Source organism: Vidua macroura, chromosome 26 (genome assembly GCF_024509145.1).
Source record: "Vidua macroura isolate BioBank_ID:100142 chromosome 26, ASM2450914v1, whole genome shotgun sequence".
In the NCBI taxonomy this organism is placed as follows: Eukaryota; Metazoa; Chordata; class Aves; order Passeriformes; family Viduidae; genus Vidua; species Vidua macroura.
This window is the reverse complement of record NC_071596.1, coordinates 2,793,183-2,820,130: the sequence shown is the minus strand read 5'-3', so window position 1 is coordinate 2,820,130 and position 26,948 is coordinate 2,793,183. Positions and strand designations below refer to the sequence as shown.

At 60.9% G+C, this 26,948-nt stretch overlaps 2 protein-coding genes across 4 annotated transcripts in view; both read right to left on the bottom strand.

Moving 5' to 3' along the window:
* Window positions 1–180: 180 nt before the first annotated feature.
* On the bottom strand, window positions 181–15,652 carry MYO1F (myosin IF). 3 transcript variants are annotated; one of them, XM_053999641.1, is made up of 28 exons: window positions 15,572–15,652; window positions 12,184–12,321; window positions 10,411–10,500; window positions 9,848–9,942; window positions 9,233–9,320; window positions 8,940–9,029; window positions 8,341–8,472; window positions 8,128–8,262; window positions 7,918–8,050; window positions 7,397–7,593; window positions 7,223–7,303; window positions 6,946–7,032; window positions 6,711–6,797; window positions 6,193–6,360; window positions 6,037–6,122; window positions 5,544–5,625; window positions 5,334–5,440; window positions 5,013–5,111; window positions 4,405–4,549; window positions 4,192–4,306; window positions 3,440–3,609; window positions 3,178–3,323; window positions 2,771–2,917; window positions 2,579–2,693; window positions 2,204–2,287; window positions 1,911–2,112; window positions 661–827; window positions 181–584 (listed from the first exon to the last, which is right to left on the bottom strand). In XM_053999641.1, the coding sequence occupies exons 1-28, from the start codon at window positions 15,572–15,574 to the stop codon at window positions 216–218; spliced, it is 3,558 nt and encodes a 1,185-aa protein (XP_053855616.1). In that variant the 5' UTR covers window positions 15,575–15,652; the 3' UTR covers window positions 181–215. The 3 variants fall into 3 exon arrangements, with proteins under 3 accessions (XP_053855616.1, XP_053855617.1, XP_053855618.1); XM_053999642.1 differs by having other exon boundaries at window positions 3,178–3,290; XM_053999643.1 differs by having other exon boundaries at window positions 413–584; window positions 2,545–2,693.
* A 1,565-nt stretch (window positions 15,653–17,217) lies between these two features.
* The window catches only part of ADAMTS10 (ADAM metallopeptidase with thrombospondin type 1 motif 10), a 68,823-nt gene continuing 59,092 nt past the window's right edge, over window positions 17,218–26,948 (bottom strand). Inside the window, exons 18-25 of the mRNA XM_053999586.1 lie at window positions 26,626–26,706; window positions 25,425–25,588; window positions 24,733–24,859; window positions 22,826–22,955; window positions 20,968–21,172; window positions 20,178–20,354; window positions 19,386–19,542; window positions 17,218–18,488 (exon numbers count right to left, since the gene is read on the bottom strand). Coding sequence (XP_053855561.1) covers window positions 18,379–18,488; window positions 19,386–19,542; window positions 20,178–20,354; window positions 20,968–21,172; window positions 22,826–22,955; window positions 24,733–24,859; window positions 25,425–25,588; window positions 26,626–26,706 — 1,151 coding nt within the window. The 3' untranslated portion in view covers window positions 17,218–18,378. The remainder of the gene's footprint in view (window positions 18,489–19,385; window positions 19,543–20,177; window positions 20,355–20,967; window positions 21,173–22,825; window positions 22,956–24,732; window positions 24,860–25,424; window positions 25,589–26,625; window positions 26,707–26,948) is intronic.

Below are 26,948 nucleotides of genomic sequence, written 5' to 3'. Positions count from 1 at the left end.
GAGATGCCCGAGCTGGAGCCCTGCGAGAGCTGGTTTGTGTATCCAGCGTTTTCTGGAGGCTTCACGGTGGGAGGAACGGGGCTGCTTCTGATCTGGGTCTGCCCACGCCACAGCTTCTGCCGCAGCCACAGCGAGTGAAATACAACCCCCAAACTCAAGATTTGAGTCAGGTTTGCTGAGTCTGCTTATTTAGCATCGTTTAACAAAGATTCTGTTCATACCGCAGAGCAGTTTGAGTCCCAGGGCACGAACAAGCAGCCGAGAGCCCGTCCTTGCTGCAGGGTGCCCGCAGCCGAAGGGGCTGTGGGATCCGGCGCTGGCACCGGCACAGTCCGGGGGGCTCGTGAGGAAACGCTCACCCTGTGCCAGCATTGGTGGGAAAACTTCATGGCTTGGAAGTTTTTGGGAAATTTTGAAGTTGGTGGGAAAACTTCAGGTGCCCTGGCACCTCGGGCACAGCCTCTGGAGGTGGGGTGGGAGGACGGTGACCTCGTCCTTTCCTCCAGCTCAGATCCTCTGCACATAATTCCCAGGGAAAAGCCCTTCCTTGCCGTGCAGCTGGCCCTTCCACCAGCCAGAGGCGTCTGGGGAGGAGATCAAAAATCAGCTGTGGTGCCAGCAGGGCGGGGAGAGGAGCCGGGCAGGGCAGGAGCCTCGTACCTTCCAGCAGGATGTCAATGACGTCCCCCACGTTGAAGCTGAGCTCGTCCACGTCCTGCCCGATGTACTGGTAGAGCGCCCGGCACCGCGGCCCCCCCGCCTTGGGCTGGGGCTTGGGGCGCCGGGCCGGGGGCGGCCGCTGGCCCACGCTGCGCCGCCGCTGCACCCTGAGGGCGGCAGGGCTGGGGTCTGCACCGGCACGGCGGGAGGGGTGGCATGTGCTGCTCCCCCTGCCCGTCCTGCTGCTCCCTCTGCCCGTCCTGCTGTCCCCCACCCACCCATGGGATGCTCCGTGCCTGCAGGTGGGTGCTCCCAGTTCAGGGACTGGGAGGACTGGGGCAGGATGGGCTGCACCCTCCTGCCCATCCTGAGGTGTTCTGTGCCTGCAGGTGGATTCTCCCAGTTCAGGGACTGGGGAAACTGGGGCAGGACGAGCTGCCCATCCTGCTCTCCCCCACCCACCCATGGGATGCTCCGTGCCTGCAGGTGGGTGCTCGCAGTTAAGGGAGTGGAGGAACTGGGGCAGGATGAGCTGCACCCTCCTGCCCATCCTGCTGTCCCCCACCCATGGGATGCTCCAAGCCTTCAGCCCAGCTGGCTGCTCCCAGTACAGGGACTGGGGGAACTGGGGCAGGAAGAGCTGCCCATCCTGCTGTCCCACACCCATCCATGGGATGGTCCATGCTTGCAGCACAGCTGGGTGCTCCCAGTACAGGGACTGGGAGGACTGGAGCAGGACGAGCTGCCCGTCCTGCTGTCCCCCACCCACCCATGGGATGCTCCGTGCCTGTAGGTGGGCACTCCCAGTTCAGGGACTGGGAGGACTGGGGCAGGATGGGCTGCACCCTCCTGCCCATCCTGAGGTGTTCTGTGCCTGCAGGGGGGTTCTCCCAGTGTACAGACTGGGGGAACTGGGGCAGGATGTGCTGCTCCCCCCTGCCCACCCTACTGCCCCCACACCCATCCATGGGATGCTCTGTGCCTGCAGGTGGGTGCTCCCTGTTCAGGGACTGGGGGAACTGGGGCAGGACGAGCTGCCCATCCTGCTGTCCCACACCCATGGCATGCTCCATGCCTGCACGTGGGTGCTCCCAGTGCACAGACTGGGAGGACTGGGATGCACAAGAGCCTGGGAGATGTGTCCTGCCAGCACAGCCAGATTGCTCCACTCTGGTCCCCTCCACCTCCCAGCGCTGGTGGCAGTGGGAGAGGAGGATGGGGCAGGGACAGGGACGTGGGACAGGACCTACCCGGCCACCCCCTGGTCAGGCACGTTGAGGAAGTCCATGTTGTGCTCGGATGGGGGCCGTGCCTTGGGCTGGTGGCCGGCGCTGCGGGCGGGAAGAGCCGCGGCCGGGGGGCCCCGCGTCTGCTTCTGGGGCATCCTGTAGGTGTCCCTCTGGGCCCAGCCATCGCCGCGGGGGATCTGGGGGCCCCCGTTCCTGCAGGCTCCTGGAACAGCCCGTCCCAGGAGGCTGCATTACAGCGGGGCCATGCACAGCCTGCACCCCCGGCTATCCCCCACCCCGTACCCCCTCCTCACCTCTGGGTGCTGGTGGGGCACTTCGGGAAGGTGCCGGACACCTGCTGCCACCTCTGCCCTGTGCTGCCCCCTTCCTTGTGGGCTCTGGGGGGACACAAGCCCCCCGTTAGGTGACAGTCCGCAGAGCCAGCTGTAGGGGCTGTCCCCCCACTTGTACCCTGTTCCCCAGAGGCCCCAGTGCTGCCCCATCACCAGAGCAGAAATGGGTCCTTCCCGGGGGAGACACAAACCCAACAGGGTACACCCAGCTCACCCCAGTGCTCCCAGGCCTCCAGCTGTGCCCTGTGACCCCAGTGCTCCTGTGTCCCCCCTCTGCCACCCCCCAGTGCCCTGGCACTCACTGGCATTCCTGGGGAGCCCATCCCCGATGCTGACCGTAAGGGTTTTGCCTCCAGCTTTGAGGGCGGCCACGTCGCCCTGTCCTCTGATGAAGGTGATGTTGCGGGTGCCACCGCCGCCCCAGCCCTCCTTCTTCACCCGAAACTGTAGTCTGGGGGAGAGAAGCCATGAGGCCGTGGTGACAGGACCCTGTCCTGCTTTGTCACCTCTCCTGGCCTCCATCCTTACGTGTCCTTGAAGGAGAGGGGCAGCTTGGAGCGGGTGAGCTCCTCGAAGCGTTTGCACAGGAGGCTGATCAGCTCCGTCTTGAAGATGGACTCCAAGAAATTGTCGGCATCATTCTCGTGGAGGATGAAGAAGTCGTCCTGCCTGGTGCTGGGGGAGCAAGCAGGGGTGTCAACCCCACCAAGGCTGGGGGGGATTTGGGGATCCCACAGGGCTTGGGTCCACCTCAAGGAAATTTAGAGGGCACTTTGACTGGAAAACTCCCTGGCTTCTGCAAAGCACTCGTGAAGAGCCTCCTCCTCAGGGCTGGACGCCCCCATGGATGAGGGACTGGGGAGCAGCTGGGCATGGAGAGAGGGGAAGGCCAGCCGTGGGGACACCCCGTGCAGAGCCCCTGGGAAGGGACACACCTCAGTGAGACGCCGCTCACCGCCTGCAGCTCCACCTTCTTCTTGAGCACCTCCTTGATCTGCCCCTTCTCAGGCCCCTTCTTCACCTTCTCCCGCCCGATCAGGTAGAAGTACTTGGGGGTGAGAATGAAATCCCGCTTGATGGGCTGGGAAAGGGCAGGAGAAGGGGGTGAGGGAGCTTTGCTGGGGGGGCACAAACCCCACACACACACATCCCACCCGAGGGAAGCCACCAGGAGCTGCACCAGGTGTGTCCTTGTACCTTGAACCTCCGGTCGTATTTGGTGATGGAGTCGGCGAAGTCGACGCGTTCCCGCTTGGCCAGGAACTGCCGCAGCTCTGGCCGCTCCTCCATGCCCAGGTAATCCCCCACGAAATTCCTGTTGATGCTGTTCCTGCGCCGCTCTTTGAAGTTGTAGAGGATGCTGGCGGCTGGGAGGGACCCCAAAGAGGTGCAGGTCTGACATGGCTCTGTGCTGGTGGCTCAGAGCCCCCAAAACCTCACACGGGTCATGGCAGCAAGAAGTGGGGCTTGTTTTATGCCATGGGAGGAATCCCAGCTGCTTGAGCTTGGCTGGCTTTGAAACCCATTAATTGCCTTCAAAAAACCTCGTGCTGTGGGAGGGAGGGATGGACCCAGCTGTTTTCTGGGTTTTCCTCCTTGATTTTTCCTGCTTGTTTGGGAGGGTGGGAAGACCCATGATGGGGTCAGTGGCTTGTCCCATCCTTCTGCCAACACTGACACCCATTTACTCCCCTCCATCCCTGTGCAGGCCTTGTGAAATGCAGAGTGAGACAGCACAAGGCTCCCAGGGCTGGAAATAGGAGCAGGAAACCTGTGCTCTCGAGTGGGAAAAGACTCAACAACGCACGGGCCGGTTCCTCCATCACCTAATCACCATTAGTGCCATGACTGGGAGCCAGGCTGCTGCTCTGACAGCTGGGCTGTCCCACTGAAAGGCACCCTAAAAGGGCTGCTGGGGTGGCACTGTCCCTGCCCTTGCCCAGCCTTACCCTCCTCTCTCATCTGCTCGTATTTGCGGATGGCGACGTGCCGGCGCCAGGCCTTCTGGATCACCCGGGCGAAGCTGTCAAATTTCCTCTCCCGCATCTCCTCGAGCAGGAAGAGCTGGGAGGGACAGGCAATGCTGAGCCAGGACACCCCAAAAACCCTCCCCAGTGATGGCCAGCCACAGGCAGTGCCCCCCAGGAGTCAGGGCCACCCACCGACTCGGGGTTCTTGACGAACACCTTGCTCCTGCCCATCTGGTACTGCTCCGGGTCCATGTTGACCGAGCGCAGGAGGTGCTGCACCCCTTGGCGCTCGTCCCCGCGCCACGACGGCCACGTCTCGGGGGTGAGGATGGCGTAGCTGTGGGGACAGAGTCGCAGAATCCCACAACAGTTTGGGTTGGAAGGGATCTTAAAGCCCATCCAGTGCCAGCCCTGCCATGGCAGGGACACCTTCCACTGTCCCAGGCTGCTCCAAGCCCTGTCCAGCCTGGCCTTGGGCACTGCCCTGCTCTGGGCACCCTGTGCCAGGCCCTCCCCACCCTGCCAGGGAACAATTCCTGCCCAATCTCCCATCCAGCCCTGCCCTCTGGCAGTGGGAGCCATTCCCTGTGTCCTGTCCCTCCACGCCTTGTCCCAAGTCCCTCTGCTGCTCCCTTTAGTCCCTGGAAGGGGCTCTAAGGTCTCGCCCAAGCCTTCTCTTCTTCAGGTTGAACACCCCCAACTCTCTTCACCTGTGAAGCCGTGCCAGGGCCTCCCACACCCTCATCTCCTCCTGAGGAGGTGCTGTGGGATCTGCCAGCCCCGTGCCAGTGGCCACTCACCGTTGCAGGAACTTGTGGAAGAGGCGGCGGTAGGCGAACCCTGCCCGGCGCACCCGGATGTTCTCCTTCAGCCCCAGGTACTCGACCTGGTGCTTCACCCTGTGCAGCAGGGAGGGACAAGGTGGCATGATGACAGGTTAGGACGGGACCTAAAGGTGCACCTAAAGAGGACAGTGTGTCCCCACATGCTCCTTGTGCTTCCTTAAGTTAGTGGACAGCTCGGAGGGACCAGCCCAGGGCTGCAGGTTTTGGAGGAAAGCTGGTCCTGGCCACATCTCCATGGCTGGGTCCCACTCCCTGGCTCTGGGGGCTCCCTGTTACCTGCTCTCCTCCCAGTCCCGGGGTTTCTTGGTCTCGTTGGGTTTGATGCAGCGGATGTAGTGTGGGGTGCACTTCATGAGCGTGTTCACCAGGTCGTTGGCCTGTTTCTGGTGCAAGGATCGACCTCTGTAGCATCAAAGGGGGTGGTGGGAGCACTGCCCCTGCCACTGCCACAGAGGCAGCTGCTGCTCTGCAGCCCATGGGACACACCTTGATTTTGGAGCCCGCGGTGGTTGGCCGTCCCTTTTTGTCAGAATCAAGTTTTTCTGGGAAAAGCATCCGGATGAAACCGCTGGAAGGGAGGTGACAGTCCCCAGGTGAGAGCTGCCAGCATGGCCTGGGCTGAGGCCAGCTGGGAAATCCTCTGCTGTGGGGCTGAGTGCCTCCTTCCTATCCACCCCCAGGAGCAGGAACAGGAGCAGGAGCAGGAGCAGGAGCAGGAGCAGGAGCAGGAACAGGAGCAGGAGCAGGAGCAGGAGCAGGAACAGGAGCAGGAACAGGAGCAGGAGCAGGAGCAGGTGGATGACCCCGCTCTGCCCAGCCCTGCAACCCTGGGATGCCCCCAGTGCCCATGGGGCCATGCAGGACTGAGCACCCCAGCCCACAAAGGCAGGACCAGCCTTAAAGATCTGAATGTTGAGGACTCTGCCATCTTCCCCAGCCCTTTTGGGGTGCCCCAGGTCCCCAGCACTGCCAGACTCACTATTCACTGCTCTGCATGAGCTCGATCAGGTCGGTGAAAAGCACGTCCCGGTTGCGCTCGCAGAAGCCGTTCACATCGTAGGACACCTGGGGACAGGGGGGGACCTCAGCTGGGGCTGTGGGGTGCAGGCTGTGGGGTTTGGGGTGCCCTACCCACCTTGCCAGCGTAGTGGTGGATGACAAAGCCCGAGCTCCAGCTGTTGAAGTGCTCGTGGGTGCCCACGGCCGCCTGCAGCTTCTGCAGCAGGGTCTGGTCGGCGCCCTCGCCCGTGGCGTGCATGGTGGCACACACGTCATCCAGGACACTCATGATCCCGGGAGGGTTCTGCCACAGGGAAAGGGAAGCCATGGGTGTGCCAGGGCCCAGTCCTGCACCTGGTCACAGCTGCTTCATGCTGAGCCACAGCTTAGTGCTGGTGCCCTCGCACGGGTGCCGGAGGTGTCCAAGGCCAGGTTGGACAGGGCTTGGAGCACCCTGGGATTGTGGAAAATGTCCCTGCCCATGGCAGGGGGTGGGACAAGATGATCTTTAAGGTTCCTGCTAACCCAAACCAGTCTGGGATTCTCTGCTGCTTGGCAGGACCAGCTTTTACCACCTCAACATCCCACCCAGCCCCTGTCCCTGGGTGCCTCTGCTCCCCAAAAAGCCTCCCCAGCAGAGGGGACCCCACTCACCAGCTTGTTCTCTATCAGGTCACACACCACCTTGTTGTTGAAGTACTGGATCTGCGTCCACTTGATCCCCTCCTGCACATACTCCTCCTGGGGAAGCACAGGGAGAGCTGGGTGAGCCCTGAGTCCCTGGGAGGTTCTGCAGACCCCCTGCTCCAGCTGTGGTGCTGGGGAGGAGGGGGGTGCAGGAATTGGGGTGCTGGCACAGCCCCACAGCCCCCAGCCCAGCCCCCTGTACCTGCTCTGCCTTCAGGGTCAGCTCGATGAAGATCTGCTGCAGCTTCTCATTCACAAAGTTAATGCAGAATTGCTCAAAGCCATTTTTCTGCATGAAAATGGAAGAGAAAATGGAGCTGAGTTCTCCTCTGCTCCTCTGGCTCATGGAGGGGACCCCGACCAGCAGTGCTTGGGTGCTACTCCAGGGACCCTCCTTGGGGTCCTGATCCAGGTGCTGTCCTCGCTGTGGGAGCAGGGCAGGACAATCCAGCTGGGCTCCACAGCACGGCCACACACACCTGGAATATCTCGAAGCCGTAGATGTCCAGCACCCCAACGCTGTACTCCTCGTACGGCTTCTGCATGGCCCGGTTGATGGACTGCGGGGACAGAGGGGACAAGCTGGCTGCAGGGCGGTGGGATTGGCCATCTCCTGGAGCAGGGGGTGACCATCCCCTCTCAGGCCCACGCACCTCCACCAGGAAGTCGAAGACGCGGGCGTAGAGCCCCTTGGCCAGCGCGTCCCGGGTGTAGGCCGCCTGCTCCACGTTGAGGGTGACGGTGATGGACTCGGAGCGGCCGCCCCACTTGCTGTCCATTTTCCTGCTGGTGACCTTCTCGTTGAGGCGCTCCTGGTCGACCCCCAGCAGGTAGGCAGGGAAGGCCAGGGCTGGGCAGAGCGGGGCTGGTCAGGGCTGTGTTCTCCCCGCCTGGCTCCGGCCACGGTCAAAACCCTCGGCCCCATCCAAGTGTGAAGGACAACAGTGGGACAATAACAGAGCACATGGGTCCTTCCTCTCCCAAAGTGACACCTGGCATCTGTCCCCTGGCTAATCAAGCTCTGGCTGAGCCATTTGCTTGCTGCCTCAGTTTCCCCATGTCTATCCTGGGGAGTGTGCTTCCCTCCTCTGCCAGGGGATTTGTGACACAGCCAGTCTGCCACTCATTCCCGAGGCTCCCCCCAGCTGTCCCCTGGAGCCACTTGGCTACTCACAGTCAGCGTTCTCCACCCGGGCGTAGTTGCCCTCCTCCCTGAAGCTGATGTTGCCCAGGTGCAGGATCCCCGCCACGATCTGCAGCACCAGCTGCTGGTCCTCGCCGCGGATGCCGATGACCTGCATGGCATTCTGGGGGTGCACGGACCCCGTGAGCCCCCGCCCGGCCCCAGAGCTTTTGGGGACTCTCCTCCCTCCCAGGCACTCACCATGGTCTCATGGAAGTCGCTGCGGTCGTCTGTGCCCTCCACCTGGTAGGTGTCTGTCTGGTTCAGGTAGAAGTAATAATCCGGGCTCATGATGCCCAAATTCTGCCGCTGCTCTTGGGACGCCCCTTGGATGAGCTGGGAGGGGACAGGGGGCTGTGCTCAGCCATCTCGTGGTCCCCCCTGCAGCCTGGTGGCTCCAGGCCACCCCCATACCTGGTAGTAGATGTGGAAATTCCGCTCGCACTCGTTCTGGCTCACCACGCGCGACTTCTCCAGCAGGAAGTTGGAGATCTTGCCCCCATCGGGTTCTCCGCCCCGGCTGAACTGGATCTCAAAGTATTTTCCCTGCTCGGGCACAGATCCTGCTCAGAGCTGTGTTCCTGCCTCAGGGGATTCCTCATTCCCCTCAAGCCCTTCCCCACTGCATGAGGAGCTTTGCTGGAGACTTTATGGTTTATGTGGAGACCTCACTGCTCCCTCAACTGCCCAAAGGAGGTTGGAGCCCAGTGGGGTCGGTCTCTTCTCCCAGGTAATAGACAACAGGATGAGAGGAAATGGCCTCAAATTGCCCCAGGGGAAATTTAGATTGGATATGAGGAAAAATTCCTCCACTGAAAGGGTGGTCAGGCTCTGGAACAGACTGTGGTGGAGTCACCATCCCTGGAGGGATTGTAAAGCTGGATGTGGCACTTGGGGACACTTGGGGCAGGGCTGGGGGAATGGCTGGACTTGATCTTAAAGGTCAACTTTGCAACCCATCTGGTTCAGTGGTTCTGCTGCAGCGCAGACCCTGCACCTGCCCTGGGACTTACGAAGCGGCTGGAATTGTTGTTCCGGACAGTTTTGGCATTTCCAAAGGCTTCCAGCAGCGGGTTGGACTGCAGGATGATGTCCTTCACGTGCTGGGGACAGAGGAGGGCAGGGCTCAGCACTGCTGTGTCCCACTCCAGGCCTGGGGAGAGACCGGGGGCTTTGCGTGTCCCCAGGCCTGGAGTGGCTGCTCCGTGTGTCACCATCAGCCCCCATCAGGGGGATGTTGGGGGCTGGGGTGGTGGGGATCGGTTGGAAGGTGAAATGATGAGTGGCGGGGGGACAACAGACCTACCTGGACTTTCTCCCCACCCCCAGACACTTTGGAGATGTAGCCCATGATGTATTTTGCTGCCACCGTTTTCCCAGCTCCGCTTTCTCCGCTGCGCAAATGGCAAAGCAGAGCAGACGTGAAACAGCCCCACCAGAGCCACCCATCCTTGGGGGGGCTTTGGGGTGGGTCCAGGAGCAGGACCAGAGGATGACAGTGAATTTTGGGGACTGTGCCACCCCCTTGGATGGGGCTGCCCAGGGGTATCGGTGTGAGCAGAGCGTGGCTCAGTGAGGAGCTGCTCCATGCGACGTTGAATTTGTTGTCACCGGATTTAGAAGTGGAGGAGGGGGACTTGGGAGCCTCAGAGGGAAGTCACCGGCCTTGCCCCACATCCTGACCATTTCCCTTGCAACACTGCCCCACAGAGCTGCATTGCACAAGGCTCTGTCCCTGCCTGGGACACCCCTGGTCACAGCCTTGCCTGGTGCTTGTGGCCCAGGGGGTCCCCCCAGACACCCCAGAGCCCAGGAGCCAACTCTTCAACCACCTCTCAGCTGGGAAACCCCGGGCTGGGGAGAAGGGGTGGTGGGGACAGGGGCAGTGACAGCCCAGCTGCGCCCCAGTGTCCCCCAGTACCTGATGATGACACACTGGTTCTCGCCGTCGATCAGCATGTTCCGGTACATGTTGTCAGTCAGGGCGTAGATGTGGGGGGGATTTTCATACTGGGCCTAACCAGGGGACAGGGACAGCAGGGTTGAGCACAGAGCAACCCCCAGCTCTCCTCCCCAAATCCCCTTCACTGCCCACAGGGGAACCAGCCCCTTCCCACTGACCCTAAACAAGGGACAAGGGCAGCAGGGCTGGGCACAGAGCTCCCCAAATCCCCCTCACTCTGCCCATGTGGGAACCAGCCTCTTCCCACAAACACCAGCTCATCAGCAGCGTGTCTGGTGGTTTCTAACTCCCCCCTCCTCCCTGGGAAGCTCGCTGGGGCAGAGCCGCTCCGGCTGCATTTTACCATGTTTGGGTTTCTTTAGTGTGCATTTCTGAGCTGAATTCCCCAGGATTTGCTGCTGGGTCTCTTGTTAGGAGCACTGACCCCTGCAGCAGCCGAGGGGCTGTGGAGGATGGGGACCCTCAGGGGACGCCCCTAATTGCACGGAATTAAGCCCAGATTGCCCCCGGGGCAGCCTCACCGCGCCCTGGTACAGCTCGATCTCCCGGTCGGTGAAATACGGCATCTGCTTGAAGGGGTTCACGGAGATCAGCACGGGCCCGATGTAGGTCTGGGCAGCAGGTCAAGGGCCGTGTGTCCCTTCCCATGTCCCCCCTTCCCACTGCCCAGTCCCACCCGGGGGCAGGAAGGTGGTTATGGGGTCCCTGGCACGTCCTGGGAGCTGCACCAGGAATGCCACGAGGCTGGCATTTCCAGCCTGGCACAGGCAGAGCTGCCCTGCTGCCGTGCCCTGGGGCACTCCCAGAACTCCCTCAGCCCCTGCAGTGCGATGGGTGCAGGAGCATCCCCTCAGCTCCCTGCTCTGGCTGGGGATCGGCTCCAAAAGCTTCTCCAGCATCCCTGGAATCCGCCCTCTGCTCACGCTCCATCTGCGGCTTTTCCAGCAGGAGCCCATCCTGATTTTACATCCAGGGAAACTGAGGCACGGAGAGGAGAGGAACCGCGGCTCCTGCCTTTCCCTGCCCACCAGGCACCCTGCTGCTGCCTTTCCTGCAGCATTCCCAAGTCACTCAGTGCGGGCAGGGCCATGGAAAACCGGGAATTGCACCTGGGAACGGTGCGGCAGCGGGATGAGGGTGAGCCCCCAGCTGGGTGAGGAGATGGAGGGTGGGGATGGAGCGGGTGGGGTTATTCCAAGCCTTTGATACCCTATTTGTGTCCCACCTGCCGGTGGGGCAGGGGGAGAGCGGCCAAAGGGCAGGAAGAGGGAGCTTTTCTGGGAAATGCAGAAGCTTGGGATGTTGAGTCATGACTGGACAGAGCCCTGCGTGCAGCAGCACAGAAAAAAAGGAAGGGAGAGGCTGCGTGGGGTATTTTTCCCCTCCAAAAAACAAAAACAAAAACCTAAAAAAAAGCCAACCCCAAACGCATGTAAAGCCCCAGGGCTGCGGGGGGAGGCGGCTGAGTCACAGCCGGGACAGCATCGCCTTGTAAGGACAGGGCCACATCCCCACGTCCAGGGGAAATACAGCGGCGTGGGCAGCGGCCTCAGCCCCGCTGCCACCCCGGCGAGCCCTCCCCGTGCCCTGCTGTGCCCCTCGGGGCTCTGCCCCTTGTCCCCAGCAGCGACAGCCACCCCCGCCCCGGGGAGCAGGGCACCGAGCTGGCCTCGTCCCCGGGCAGGGGTGGGGTGACAAGGCCTCGGGGACACGTCCCCGTCCTCCTGCAGAGCTGTGGTGCCCAGCTCCGCTGGAGCAGCTCCGTGTCCCCTGCGCTGGCTCGGTGTCCCCTGCGCTGGCTCGGTGTCCCCTGCGCTGGCTCGGTGTCCCGTGTCCTGGCTCCGCTGGGGACAAGGGGTGGCACCTCCCCTCCGCACCTGCGGGGACGCTCCCGCTCCACCCAGGGTTTGCCTGGATTTGGGGGGGTTCAGAGCAGCCAGGACGCGCTGTGGGCATCGCTGGGGGTGGGTGACAGCAACAGGGGACGATGTCACCGCTGCCACCCCGGTCACAGGCAGGGGGGTCCGCGGTGTGCAGGAACAGGGCGAGCTGAGGCTGAGGGGCTTCGTGGCTACAAAGCAAGGACCAGAGTGGGTCCTGCAGCGTGGCAGGATGGGGGTTTGGTTGTTGTGTCTGTGCCAAGCGCAGCTCAGCTCGGGAACGGCGACATTCCCGCAGCCGGTCCCGGTCCTGTCCCCGCAGGGCACGGGCCACGCTGTCCCACGTCCTGACAAAACCTTGAAGCCCATCCCCGCCGCTCCCCGTGCCTGTCCCCGCTGCCTGGGGAAGGATACAAAGATGAAATCATCCATGAAACGCTTCTTGAGGTTCTCCACGATGGCCTCCTCGGAGATCTTGGACAGCAGCACCATGTCGTCCACGCCGCTCTGCTTGACATTGTGGCTCTGCCAGTGGAAGCGCTCCTTGCTGCCCTGAGGGGACGGGGACACAGCGGCTGTGCCGGGGCCACCTCCTGCCACCAGGGCTACCTCTGAGCCCCCGAGCTGGCCGCAGCCGTGCCTGGTCCCCGGCTCAGCCGTCGCCCCAAACCAGGCACCTCGCGGAGCAAAGGGAGGGGTTTGGCCAAGCTGGGAACTCCCAGAGCTCAAATTTCAGCGCACTGGGGCTTGTCCCAACCCCCTGGACCCCTCCTCGCCTCCTGGCACCCGCAGAGGAGCTGACAGGACCTGCCCCAGCCCCCTGCTCCTCAGCCGGGCTAATGAAGGACTTCTGTTGATGCACAGACTGATTATGAGACAGAGCAACGCAGGGGAAGGGTGGTGGTGGCATCCTCTGCACCCCCACATCCTCCTTGCACCCTGCTCCTCTTCCTCCTGCCCAGGGAGATGCCAGCAGCCTCTGCCCAGCTGTCCCCAGCTCTGTCCCCAGGGGGCTGTGGGGCAGCAGCAGGGCTGGGCTGGGATTTCAGCCCTTGTGGGGTAAACACAGCCCTGGGTTGGCAGGGAGGGATTTCACCGTGCAGAAACCACCCAAAGGCGTCCCCTCGCCCTCAATGTCCCCACAAACAGGCTGGGCACAGCTGTGGTGCCCGTGTGGCCCCCGGCATGGTGCCCAGGAGGGGACACCCCATCGGGACCGCTCTGAGGCCCCTCTTTCCCCACCCCCGTGGTTCCTCTTTCACCCCCCAAGCTCCTGTCACCGATTTCACTTCTCCCCCATCAGCCCTGGCCTCTTACTCTTTCCATTTCCCTTTTCTTCTCCTCTTCCCCTTTTGCTTGATTTCCCTGCAGGCTCTCAAAGATTTCAGGGCTCTGCATCCCAACACCTTTGCAGGCTCCTGGCAGCCTCTGATTGTCACCGGCTGTCCTCAGCCCCCCACAGCCCCCCTGGGGTGTCTGTCACAACCTGGCTCCATCACCTGCCTGCCTCTCTCCTCGCTGGGCTCTGCAACCCCAAACATCCCCTGTGCCCCCTCTCCAAACCCCAAATGCCAGTCAAGCCCACGTAGCTGCTGAAGGCGTTTTTTGGTGTTGTCCCACCACCTTTATTTGGGGTCAGCTCAGGGGGCTCAGGGCTGCTCACACAGCCTGAAATCACCCAGAGAGCTTCTCCTCTTCCCCCTGGGCCTTTTTCTTGCCTTCATCCTAATATCCACTAGGAAATCCAGCTGGAAAAACACAGCAGGCTCAGCCATCCTCTCCAGGTCACTGTGGTGTCACCCAGGGAGCTGCCAGGGACCCCAGGAGCTGCCCAGCTTCACCCCAACCTGGCCCAAACCCTGGGCTTCAGGAGGGGAAGAGTGGGAAGAGCCCATGGGCAGCCAAGCACCTCAGTGCCCTGTCCCCATCACCCCAAAGCTGCTGGCACAGGCACCCTGGGCTGCTGATTGAGGCCAAATTACAGCAAAAGGAGCATTTCCTGCACTGAGAGCTCAAAGGTTTTGAGCTGAACCCCAGAGATTCTCTGTCAGCTGCTCAGAGCTGTCAGTGGTGAGTGTGTCTTCACCTCCTCTTCCTCTGGGCCAGCTCAGGGGCTTTCCTGGCTCTGCTGGGACACCTGGTGCATCCCAGCTGGGAGGAAAACACCAGCTCACCGCTGCTAAATGAAGGGTTTGTCTGCAGAGCTCTGGGTGTTCCTGCCTGGCTTCCCTGAGCCTGTCACGGGGGGTTTGCAGGGCCAGGGCTCGCTAAAAGATCAGGTAAAATCAGAGTAAAGTCAGGATGAAAGGGAATTAGGATGCCTTAAAGCCCTGGTGTTGCCCAGAGAGCTCCCATGGGACAGGGTGCAGGTGACATCCCTGTGGGGAGTGGCAGCACGAGTTAATTTGCTTCCAGAGGTTTGGGGCAGCACTTTCTCCATCCCCTGCTCTGTCCAGTCCCCTCTGTCCAGTCCCCTCCTCTGCCCCAGGCCAAAGCTGCCCAGGGAAGGGCACCTGCACCAAGCCATTCCACCCTCATGCCAAGCAGGGAGAAGCTTTTGTCCCCCCTCCACCTTCCAGGTGGCCTTTGCAGCCCCTGGGCACCAGGGACTTTGCTCCAAAGGAGGCAGGTGACACATGAGGAGCCCCTCAGCATCCCCAGCTGTGGGATGGGCACTGTCCCCACCTCTGTGCCGGGGCCAGGATGCTCCTGGCACTCAGATAGGATCTCCGGGCAGGGAGGGGAGCAGCCCTGTGGCAGCACTTTGAAAACAGCGTGTTTTCTTCAAAGCTGTGCTCTAAACCACAAAAGAAGCCTGCAGCCCCTGCAGGCAAGGAGCGGATGCAGCCCAGGGTGGCACCTTTAGAAACGAGATAGGCCAAGCCCAGAAGCATCAGCACCTCCAAAACCACCGGAAGCGCCGATAGGAGCAGCAGGTTTGTCACAGCGCTGTCACAGCACTGTCACAGCCAGGCACAGGCAGGGCTGGGGATGGGGCTGGGGCTGGCAGGGGTCAGGGCATGGCTGCCTCTGGTCCTCCAGGAAGCCACAGAACAGCTTCAGGGGGTGCAGGAGGGGACAGTGTGTCTTTGGGGACAGCATCTGAGCAGCCTCTCGGAGGTGACAGCCACAAGTGTGGGCGGCAGAAGGTTCAGTTTCAGCCTGGCCACTGTCCCCTTCCTGTCTGGGTGGAAATAGCTGGGGACAGCATCACCCCGAGGGCCGCAGGAAGCAGAGCTGAGAGTTTGGCAGCCCCCTCGCCCGTGTCTGAGCATCTTCCTAATTTTGAGAGCTTTCACCTTCCTCTTCTGCCTCCACATCAACTTCCAGAAGGGGCTGCTGCCCTCCCTGCAGCCCCTGTCCCCCGCACGGTCTGACCACGGGGACCAGCACCCAGAAGGTCCCTCCTGGCCTGGGCCACGTGGCTGCCACCCCCACCCCACTCTGTGCCACACCAGCAGCACCAGAAACCAGCAGCACCAGTGGGGACATAAATTTGACCCGTGGGTAGCACAGCAGTGACAGCAAACCCCAAACCCCTCTGTGCCAGCACAGACCCATCCCCTGGTGCTCCCCACCCTGTCCTGGGGGTCACCACCCCTCTGCACCCCTCCCCCAGCGCTGTCCCCAAGCTGGGGAGCACTGTCCCCTCTGCAGCAGGGACATGGGGCAGCTCCCAAAGCAGCCAGGGGCCAGGCTGGCTGCAGGGAGGGCAGGGCTGAGGTGGCCCTGAGGTGGCAGCAGTAGGAGGTGACACCCGGGGGGCCCGAGGGGAGCAGGGTGGGGCCCTGCTGGCACTCACCATGATGTCCCTGTGTCCCTCCCCAGGCCAGGTGCTCGGGCTCCTGTCACCGGCGGCCCGGGGCCATCCCGGAGCACTCGGATTTTGTCTTTCTGCTGTAACAACGATTGTGACGAATTTTCTTTCCCTCCCACTTCCTCATTTTGCACCCTTTGTGGGGGTGGGGAGGACAACGGCAGCTTTGCTATCAGGGACTTGGGGGTGGCCCTGCCCGGGGTGTCCCCACCTCTGCTGCTGCTGCTGGCTGAGGGAGAGGATGCAGGACAGAGCCCAGCAGGGATGCTCAGAGCCTTGGTGACCTTTCCCCTCACCCTGAGGTGACACCTGGATGTCACCTGCCCAGTGGTGGTCAGTCAGTGCTTGGAGGTGGTTTTAGGAACGAGATGCTTTTGGTTGGTTTTTTGTTCCTGTTGTTTTTTGGGCTTTTCTCCCCCCCCACCTTGAGGTGCAGAGAAAAGTGTGGTTACTGCAGGAAACTGAGGCCACCCTGTCCTCTGCAGAGATACAGAATGGTTTGGGTTAAAAGGGACCTCAAAGCCCATCCAGTGCCACCCCTGCACTGGCAGGGACACCTTCACTGTCCCAATTCACTCCAAGCCCCATCCAGCCTTGCCTTGGGCACTGCCAGGGATCCAGGGGCAGCCACAGCTGCTCTGGGCACCCTGGGCCAGGGCCTGCCCACCCTCAAAGGGAACAATTCCTGCCCAATCTCCCATCCAGCCCTGCCCTCTGGCAGTGGGGAGCCATTCCCTGGGTCCTGTCCCTCCAGGCCTTGTCCCCAGTCCCTCTCCAGCTCTCCTGGAGCCCCTTCAGGCCCTGCCAGGGGCTCTGAGCTCTCCCTGGAGCCTTCTCCTCTCCAGGGGAGCACCCCCAGCTCTGCCAGGCTGGCTCCAGAGCAGAGGGGCTCCAGCCCTGGCAGCATCTCCGTGGCTCCTCTGGCCTGGCTCCAGCAGCTCCACGTCCTCCTGCTGTTGTTCCCCAGGGCTGGGGCAGCTCTGCAGGTGGGGTCTCACCTGAGCGGGGCAGAGGGGCAGAATCCCCCCTCCCCTGCTGGTCCAGCCCAGCACTGCCAACACGGGGTGGGGTCTCTGTGCCATGGGGGAAATTGTTCCTCCACGTCCTAAAGCAGCTCTGGGTGAATCCCCACCTCTCCAACCTGCTCTGCTTCCCAGGCAAAACCCTCCCCTGCTTCCAAAGCCCTCCTTTGGGGTGAACTGTGGTGCTGTGGGTGCCCAAACCCAACCCCAGGCTGGAGGAACACAAGTGGGAGCAGAGGCTGTGCCCGGGATCGTAGCTACTCCTTTATTATAATTCATGCCTTACGTCGCTCCTCCTCAGAGTTAGTATGTTAAACATTGGTCAGTAGGATATATATCGATATAAAAATGGTGAAAACACCCCCTCCCCTCACCCAAAAAACATCAGAATGGAGCATGGCACCAGGAAGGAAGAGAAACGAGGTTTGCTGAGCACCAGAGAAGCTGCGATCGGCCGAGGAGCAGGTGGACACAAAAATGGAGCTGGGAGAGGAACACACGGGGGCTTTGCTCTGGGGGAAGGGGGCTGTCCCCTCCCTGCACCACAGGGATGGCCCCAAGGGAACAAAACACGGCTTTGGACAAAGGTTTCCCATCGCTGTGATCACAATTACAATGCCAACAAAAAGCACATGCTTTGGAGAGTTGAAGTCAGGTCTCCTCCACAGGCTGCCCGTGGAGGGATTGGCCCAGGTTTGGCCACGAGGTGACCTGGAGAAATTTCAAGCCAGCTCTTTTCCCATCACTGGAGGCCTCCTGTGGGCAGAGGAGTGGGTGGCACTGGGACTGGCACCTCGAGGCCACAGCCACACGTGGCCAGGCTGCCTTTGGAGGCAAAGCACCTTTCGGAGGCAAAGCACCTTTGGAAGTCAAGCACCTTTGGAAGTGAGGCTGAGGCTGTCTCTGGGCAGGGTCCTGCCGTGCCAGGCCCTGGGGACACTGTGCCAGGCCCATTCTTGTCCTGCACCCTCCTGTGCTGCTCTCCCTGAGCCTGGCACAGCCTCGATGCCCATGAAGTGACTGCAGCCCCCTGCACGCCTCTGCCCCCAGCTCAGCTCGTGCTTCAAGGGGTAAAACTGGTCCTAAAAGTGACAAGGGCAAACAGGGGAACAGCCCAGTCCAAGCTGGTGGCTACAGGAGTTTGGAGAGCCCCTTCTGCCAGGTGTCACCCCCTGCTCACGGGGTGACCTGATCCCAGTCCCGAGGTGACAGGGTGCAAACCAAGGAGACAAAATCCCTGCTCCAGCCCCACTCTCCATCCATCACCCAGGAGCCACAAGCCATGCTGGTCACCCGAGGCACCTGAACCCTCCTCCCTGGCTGCCCTGGGGTCCCGAGGGAAGGGCAGCAGCCCCGAGGGAAGGGCAGCAGCCCCGGGAGCACCCAAGGCCGTGATGGTGCCCTGGGGCGCGGAGCAGGATGAGGCAGGAGCGGGGCGAGCAGTGCCGCTTCCCCCAGCGGGACCTGGCTCCGCTACTAATAAATAACAACATCAGAATTTCAAGTAAAGTCCCTGCTCTGGCCAGCTCCCCCCTCTCCCAGCGCTCATCCAACTGGGGCTGCAGTGGTTTAACTGGGAACCTGCCTCTGTGAAGCTCGGGGGCCGAGGGGGGCTGTGGGGGACGGGTTCGGGTGACGCCCGTGGAAGCGTGACCGGAGTCCGTGTGGGAGCCAGGGGAGGTTCCCAGGGAGGGCAGGGCTCGGCAGCCCTCCAGTGAAGCTCTGGCCTTCCAGTTTTGCCACGGGGGTCCCGCTGTGTCCCGCTGTGTCCTAGTGGCCCTGGCAGGTTTTACAGCACATCTGTCGGAAGTAGGTCCGGCTGCAGAACTTGAACTTGAGGACCAGCGGGCAGTAGGCCACCTTGTTCACATCCTTGCACTCTGCAGGGGACACAGAGGGGGGAGCAGGGTCACAGCCGGGCTGAGGAGATCCTGGGGGGGTTGTCAGGGAGCTGGGAGATGCAGCCGTGGTGAAGAAGCTGCTGAGGACCTCACTAATGGAAACCTGTCTTTGCCAGGGTGCAGTTCCTGCATTTCTCATGGTGGAGTTCCTTCATTTCTCGGGGTCATGGCACACCAGGTTGGCCTGGGACCAGAGGGGACCAGAGCCACAGAATGGCCACATTATCAACAAAATCATTTGGGTTGGAAGGGGCCTTAAAGGCCATCCAGTGCCACCCTGATCTGGGCACCTCCCACTACCCCAGGTTGCTCCAAACCCCAATGTCCAACCCAGCCTTGGACACTTCCAGGGATGGGGTCTCCCACCCTAGAGCCCAGCTCTAGCTGCCATGTCCCGGTCCCCAGTGGGACACGTGTCCCCTCTTGCACTCCTGGCACTACACCCCATGACCAAGTGCTCCGTGCTGTGTGCAGGGGGTGAGCTCTCATGCTGGGCTGGTTTGGGGGGACATCTGGGACACCCCCTGGGCTGTGTCTGGGTCTCTGCTTGGCTCTGAGGAGCTCTGGGGTCTCTACACGGCCCCACCCTGTGCTCAGCCAGGTGAGAGTTGTGTCAGGCAGTGCCAGGGCAAAGAACCTGGGTGCCATCTTCAGCTGGGCCACAGGTATGGGTGGAAGGAACTTAAAGATCAAATTTTTCTACCCCTGCCATGGCAGGGACACCTCCCACTGTCCCAGGCTGCTCCAAGCCCCACTGTCCAACCTGGACACTTCCAGGGATGGGGTCTCCCCACCCTAGAGCCCAGCTGGTGCTGCGCTGGCTCCCATGTCCCCGTCCCCAGTGGGACACGTGTCCCCTCTGCAGAGCCCCCTCACCTTCGGGGTTGTCCGTGGGCCCTGACTCGCACTTGGTCTCACACTGCTGCATCCCTGGGGGCTGCAGGGCCTCCACGCAGTCCATGGACGGCTGCCCGGTGTGAGCCAGGCACTGCACGGATCTCCTCTGCTGCCCGAGGCCACACTGGGCAGAGCACTGTGGGGACAGCACACAGGGAGCTGCCGAGGCCACCACGGCTTTGGGAGCGTGACAGCAGCGGGCACAGGTGGGGGTGAAGGGGTGCAAAGGGTGCTGGAGGGGGTTGTCCCTTCCCTCCCTGGCAGGAGCGTGTGCTGTGGCCCTGCATCCCAAAAAAGCTTGCTTTGATTCTCCAGGGCTCGATGAGGATCCCACATCCAACCCTAAAGCACTGGCCTTTCCCAGGCCTCCTGCACCCCCACACCATCCTGCAGCTCGAGGGGTGTTCAGGGCAGGGAGGACTGCCTGGGTCACCCCACTGGGCTCTGGGGGGCATCAGCAGTGGCCCTGCTTGGCAGGAGGGCCAGCCCACCTCTGCAGCCACTGCCCTGCTGACCCCCAGCCACCTTGGGGACCCTTCAGTGACTTCTGTGGGGTCCTGCTAGGCCTGGGACACCCCCAGCGTCAGTTCTGCCCTTGGGTCACCATCACAAACCAGCCAAGAAAGGGGCAAAGAACACTGCCACGGGTGCCTGGGTAGTTGTGGTGGCCACCCAGGCTTCTGCTGGCCCATAAAGGTCTCCTGCACCACAGGATTTGAAGGGCTGGGGAGGCTCCTCCTGCAATTGCCCCGTGGGGAGGGCTGTCCCTACCTCTCCCCACTCGCCGGTGACCCAGCGGGGCGGGGGGCAGCGCCGCAGGTTGCACCTCATGCTGGTGGGGGGCTTGGCGGCCTCGTGGCACTGGGAGGTGGGCAGGGTCACGCTGTGGTCGCCGCTCTTGCACAGGACGATGCGGTGGCGGAAGCCGGGCCCGCAGCTCGGGGTGCACTGCAGGGACAGGGGACACGGTCAAGGAGGGGACAGAGGCAGCTCTGGCTCCCCCCCCGTGCTGCTCCCACCTTCCCTGGCTCATGAGCTACCACATTCCCACACCGAGCTCTCCATGGCTGTCACTGGGGATTGGCACTGCGCTCCTCGGGAGCAGCGCCCTCAGAGAGGGGAGGGATGGTCTCAATCACAGAACCCCAGAATTTCCTGAGCTGGATCCCTCAGGGATCATCAGCCCAGCCCTGTCCCTGCACAGCCACCCCACCAAGCCCACCCTGAGCATCCCTGAGAGCGCTGGCCAAACGCTCCTGGAGCTCTGGCAGCCTCGGGGCCGGGACCATTCCCTGGGGAGCCTGGGCAGTGCCAGCAGCCTCGGGGGGAAGAACCTTTCCCTGAGCTCCATGCCAAGCCCTGGCACAGCTCCAGCCCTTCCTGGCCTCCTGTCCCTGGCCCAGAGCAGAGCTCAGCCCCTGCCCCTCTGCCTCCCCTCGGGAGGAGCTGCAGCCCCCGAGGAGCCTCCCCTCAGTCTCCTGTGCTGCAGCTGAACGAGCCAAGTGCCCTCAGCTGCTCCTCAGCCCCTTCCCCAGCTCCGTGTCCCTCCTTTGGCACTCGCCTCCGACCAGTCCAGGGCCACCCACTCGGGAGGACACGTTTGGTTGTTGCAGGGCTCCAGCATCTTTGGCCGTGGCTGCGTGCAGGAGGCGTCATCCAGGGTTTTCTCCTCGCTGGCAGAGATCTTCCTCTTGCAGAAGACGCTGCGGGTCCGGACGCCCTCGTTGCAGCTCCGGCTGCACTCGGACCAGTTCCCGATGGCCCAGCTGGAGATGGGGCAACAGCAGAGCTGGGAGGGGCACGCTGGGCTGGGCTGGGCTGGGCTGGGATGGGGTGGGATGGGCTGGGATGGGCTGGGATGGGATGGGATGGGATGGGATGGGATGGGATGGGATGGGATGGGATGGGCTGGGCTGGGATGGGATGGGCTGGGCCGGGCTGGGCTGGGCTGGGATGGGCTGGGATGGGATGGGCTGGGCTGGGCTGGGATGGGCTGGGCTGGGATGGGATGGGCTGGGCTGGGATGGGCTGGGATGGGATGGGATGGGCTGGGCTGGGGTGGGATGGGATGGGCTGGGCTGGGATGGGCTGGGATGGGATGGGCTGGGCTGGGATGGGATGGGCTGGGCTGGGCTGGGCTGGGGTGGGATGGGCTGGGCTGGGGTGGGATGGGCTGGGATGGGATGGGATGGGATGGGCTGGGATGGGATGGGATGGGATGGGATGGGATGGGATGGGCTGGGCTGGGATGGGATGGGATGGGCTGGGCTGGGATGGGCTGGGATGGGCTGGGCTGGGATGGGATGGGCTGGGCTGGGATGGGCTGGGATGGGATGGGATGGGCTGGGCTGGGATGGGATGGGCTGGGATGGGCTGGGCTGGGCTGGGCTGGGCTGGGCTGGGCTGGGCTGGGATGGGATGGGATGGGCTGGTCCCACAGCCCTGGACCTTCTCCAGCCACAGCCTCGCAGGCAGCTCTGGCTGGGGCACTGCACATCTGCCCTGCCCCTTCAGGAGAGGAGCCAGGGAGGGGCTGGCACAATTCCTGAGGGGCTCACCGAGTATCTGGGACACAGAGGAGAAACTCCCCCCCCCCATTCCCCAGCAGAGCTGCAGTGTCACCAGTGGGGGCTATGACTTGGGAATGGCAGCCAAGGGGGAATTTCACTCTCTGCCAGCCTGGTTTTCCCCCCCATGGCTCCCTGCCCAGGCTCCAGGTATGTTGGATTAAGTCTTTTTTTTTGACTTAGAGATGGGGCAACTGAGAGGCATTTTAAAAATCTAAATTTAAAAATTTAATTTAAAATTAAATTAAAACACTTAATTTAAAATTAAAAGTAATTTTAAATTAAATTAATTTAATTTTAAAAAATTCTATTTTTAGTCTCATGTAAAGGGTGAGACAATACAGATGTTATAATTTACACTATTATAATTAGAAGTTAACTGTTTCTTAATAGTTATAGTTATATTTCTTAATATGTTATATTTCTTATACAGTTATATTTCTTAATATAAGTGTTTCTTGGGTTATCAGTTTTTGCTACACAATGTTGTAAATGCTTTAAAGCTATTCTTATCAAAAATGTATTTAATATTATTAACAATATAATATTGTGATATATGATACTATAATATATAATAAGGATATAATATATAATACATAAGAATATAATATATAATATTATAATATTATACTAATATTATTATCTAAAATTATCTATAGCTATTATTATCTAAAATTACTCTTCGTGGGTCTTACTATAATCCATCTTTCACGGTTCTATTTCTGCAAAGAAATGTTGATCTCCTAAATCAACATTTCTTATCTCAAAGTTTACATACAAATACAAACCACATAAACTTTCTTTAAAACTTTAACAATTCTCTACAAATTCATTTCCCACACCGGTACTCACGCTGGGGGACAGGGCTCGGTGTTGCAGCTCCTCTGTCGCTCGGGGACTTTGGTGTCAGTGCTGCAGAAATGGCTGGGGACAGTTGAGCCATCAGAGAGTTTCCTGCACACCACAGACTGGATCTGGCTGCCTGCCCAGGGAAAAGAGGGAAGGGGGAAAGGGAGGAGGAGGCTGTGATGCCTCAGGTTTGAGCTTTTCTATTTTTCACATTCTGTGCTGCTTTAGTGTGTGGCTCTGGGCTTCACATCAGGGGATGGGGAGCTCTCTGCACAGAGCAGGGAGACAAAACAATTCCTTCTCCAGCTGGGCACCAAGGACAAATGATCCAAATCTCAGGCCCAAGAGCACAAACAACGTGGAATGAAGAGAGAAAAACAAGGATGGGACTGCATGGGCTGGAGCTGGAATTGGACAATGAACTCCAATGTGCAAATGGAGCAGAACTGATCAAAGTGAGAGCCCCCATGAGCAGTTGTGCATTTTGTGACCATTTTGGGTTGTGCTGCCCAAGGTGGATCCACTGAGGCCTTTTAATAAATCCCTGCTTTATTCTTTAGCTCTGTCCAGTCTCTGTTCTAGCTCAGCCTGCACAAGGCATCACTGAGGCTGGAGCAGAGGCAGGCTGTGGGTGCCAGCCCCACAGCTCTGCTCCCGTGGGCTGATGTGACAAAACAACCTCTTGTCCCTGCACATCGAGCCTGAACTTACTCCTCCATTCATCACCAAGGGCTTCTCTGACATCTCCAGAAAAAATGGATGGTGTGGAATGATGGTGTCAATGCCTGGATGTGGCACTCTGGGTGACAAGGTGGGGAGCAGGCACACTTGGACTTGGTGGCCCTGGAGGATTTTCCAGCCTCGATGATTCTGGGATTCTAGAGCTCACCAGCCAGGGCAGGACACGCCAGAGGATGGAGGATCACAGCATTGCAGGGATCTCATGCTCAAATGGACCTTTTCTAACCTTGGCTTCCTAACCAAGTCCTTGGGAACCTGTTCTAACCTTGGTCTTGTGACTTTCTGGGCAGCACTTGGGGAATAATAGGAACAAAGAGGGACAGCCCCTGATTGAGGTCTGGCATGGAAGACAAGCCCTGAGCTTCAAACAGGGAATATTATTGAGCCATTCTCTTCTGAATACCAGCTCAGCCCCTTCCAGCCAGGCTCTCCAGAGTCCTGAGACATGGCCCAACCTGTGTGCAATCCCCATGGGAACCAGTCCAAGGATTCAGGGAAGCACCAGGGGTGTTTCAGTTCACAGACTGCAGAGCTGCAGCCACAGGGGCTGCTGTGATCAGCCAACCTGTCCTTGCCCCATCCCTGGAAGGGCCCAAGGCCAGGCTGGACAGGGCTGGGAGCACCCTGGGACAGAGGAAGGTGTTCCTGCCATGGCAGGATGAGATTTAAGGTCCCTCCCAACCTAAAGCCATTCTATGATTGCATGAGTAAATGGGTTTAAAAAGGGATGGAGGGACAGGACACAGGGGATGGCTCCCACTGCCAGAGGGCAGGGCTGGATGGGAGATTGGGCAGGAATTGTTCCCTGGCAGGGTGGGCAGGCCCTGGCACAGGGTGCCCAGAGCAGCTGTGGCTGCCCCTGGATCCCTGGCAGTGCCCAAGGCCAGGCTGGACAGGGCTTGGAGCAGCCTGGGACAGTGGGAGGTGTCTCTGCCATGGCAGGGGTAGAAAAATTTGATCTTTAAGTTCCTTCCACCCATACCTGTGGCCCAGCTGAAGATGGCACCCAGGTTCTTTGCCTGGCACTGCCTGACACAACTCTCACCTGGCTGAGCGCAGGGTGGGGCCGTGTAGAGACCCCAGAGCTCCTCAGAGCCAAGCAGAGACCCAGACACAGCCCAGGGGGTGTCCCAGATGTCCCCCCAAACCAGCCCAGCATGAGAGCTCACCCCCTGCACACAGCACGGAGCACTTGGTCCATGGGGTGTAGTGCCAGGAGTACAGGCTGGAGCCATCCCTGCCCACGGGGGCGTTGAACTTGTAGCGGATCCCCTGCGGCTCCGTCCGCACCAGCACCTGCAGGAAAGGCACCCCCAGGACATCAGTGCCACCCAGGTGGCATCCCACAGCCCCTCTAACAGCCAGGGCAGCTGGAATCTCCCCCTGTCCCCTTCCAGCCCCTCCCTGTTCTGGCAGGCAGCCACCAGTGGTGCTCGATCAGAGAATGAGCTCCCAGGCACTTAAGGGTGCAGTCATCCCAAAACCTGACAGATGAGGGCAGGAGACCTGAGAATTAGGGAGGGAGATCTGAGAGTGCCCAGTGGATAAAGCACTGGCCCCCTAAGGCAGGGACTGTGGGCTCCTGTCCCACCTGGGGTGACCCTTTCAAGGCTGGACGTGGCACTCGGTGCCGTGGTCTGGCTGACAAGGCGGTGTCAGGTCACAGCTTGGACTCCATGGTCTCAAAGGGCTTTTCCAAGCTAATTAATTCTGTGATTTATTGTGTGAATTTAGCCCAATTTACCTCTGCTCTCTGTGTCCCTCTACACCAGGAGCTGATCAGCTGCAGTCCCCAGGTAGCCACGGCAAGGTCCTTCTAGCCCAACTAGGACCGCACTGGGAGGGGTATGAAGTTACCAACCATGACAAAGAGGGTGATGTTGGTGGGTCCCAAAGCCTCCAGTGACTCGGGCTCCTCAGGAGACCTCCTGTAGTGGAAGGTGGTGCCGGCGATGTCGAAGCGCCGGGGGGGATCGATGGAGAGCTTCCCGTTGATGAAATATTCACCACTGTCCCCTCGCAGCGCTGCCACGACAGGGGAGGGAGCTCAGCACAGAGGCTCGAGGCACCTGGGCCAACTTCAGCCGGGTGCTGCTCGCCTGCCGGGCTCAGAGCATTGCTAGGACAGAGGGGAAATGGCACCAGGGAGGGCACAGGTGGCTCGGGGCCACAGAGTCACCAGCAGGGTGGGACCCATGTGGCCACGGTGCGCTCTCAGCCTGCCCAGCACCTCCCTGGGCTGGGGGCCAGCTGTGGCCACCAAGCCAGGCTCAAACGCAGCCCTGCACGCTGGGTAGGGGCTGCTGGAGGCGGCCGGGGCCCGGAGCCGGGCTGTGCTTGCCCGGCAGAGTCGCTAGAGGGGGATCGGAGCGCTCGCTCCCGCCGTCCCTCCGCTCCACCGGCACTCCGGGAGCGGCTCCGGGCGCCGCTGCCCTGCCGGCCCCATCGCGCTCGGGACACCGAGGATCCTGCGCGCTGGGGAGGCTGGAGGATGCTCCCTCCACCTGGGATGCCCGGAGGGATCCCAAAGTGGCAGAGCCTGCGGGCAGCGGTCTCCTGAGAGCGCAGAAATCCAGAAAGGAGTCCTCACACACCGGGCAGGGAGGGATGGAGGCACCTCCCGTGCCAGGGGAGGGATGCTGCCAGGAGAATCCTGCTGGCACCCGGCAGCATCCAGGGAGAGCACCCTGCCCTGCCCTGCATCGCTCAGAGGACAGGGAGGGAAAAAAGGGGAAAGAAAATCCTCGTGAGAGCAGGACTGAACAAAGCTGGAAAACCAAGCCCGAGGAAAATGTGAATGTTTTTAAACCCCAGGATGGCACAGGGGGGATGCCAGGGAGCCACAGGCAGTGCCAGGAACTGAGGGATGTGGGTTTGCTCAGGGTTGTGATGCTAACAGAGGACAGGGACACTGGGGGACACACAGCCTGCACTTCCCCTGCCCCAAATCCCCATTCCCAGCTGCAGTGGGAAGTTCTCCTTGCCAGGCCTTGCCCAGACCCTGTTAATCCCAGGGAAATGGCAGGGCCTGGCTGGGTTTCAGCACCCCAGCCCCAGCTCACCCAGGTAGTTGATGGAGAGGTTCAGCTCCCGGATGTCGATGTGGACGGAACCCTTGGGGATCTGGATCACCTCCTCATAACCTGTGGGACAAGCAGGTGAGCAGCTCTTCAGCCCTCAGCCCCAGAGCCAGAGCTGCCCTGGGCTGGATGGGAGCGTGAGCCAACCCCTTATCCATGGGGAAATGATGGAAAAAGCATTTTGTGCACCAAAATGGAGTGGGTTTGCACTGTGGGCTCTTGTGGTGGGGGGGACGTGCTGTGGAGCTGGGACCAACCCTGGGGAGCAGGGAAGGGGCTTAGAGCTCTGTGTCAGAGATTTGGGC

Coding starts and splice junctions, on each gene's coding strand:
- MYO1F (XM_053999641.1), bottom strand. Junction 9,030..9,232: donor GGGGTGGGGAGAAAGTCCAG/GTAGGTCTGTTG, acceptor CTCTGTCCCCAG/CACGTGAAGGACATCATCCT. Junction 4,307..4,404: donor TCGTCAAGAACCCCGAGTCG/GTGGGTGGCCCT, acceptor TGTCCCTCCCAG/CTCTTCCTGCTCGAGGAGAT.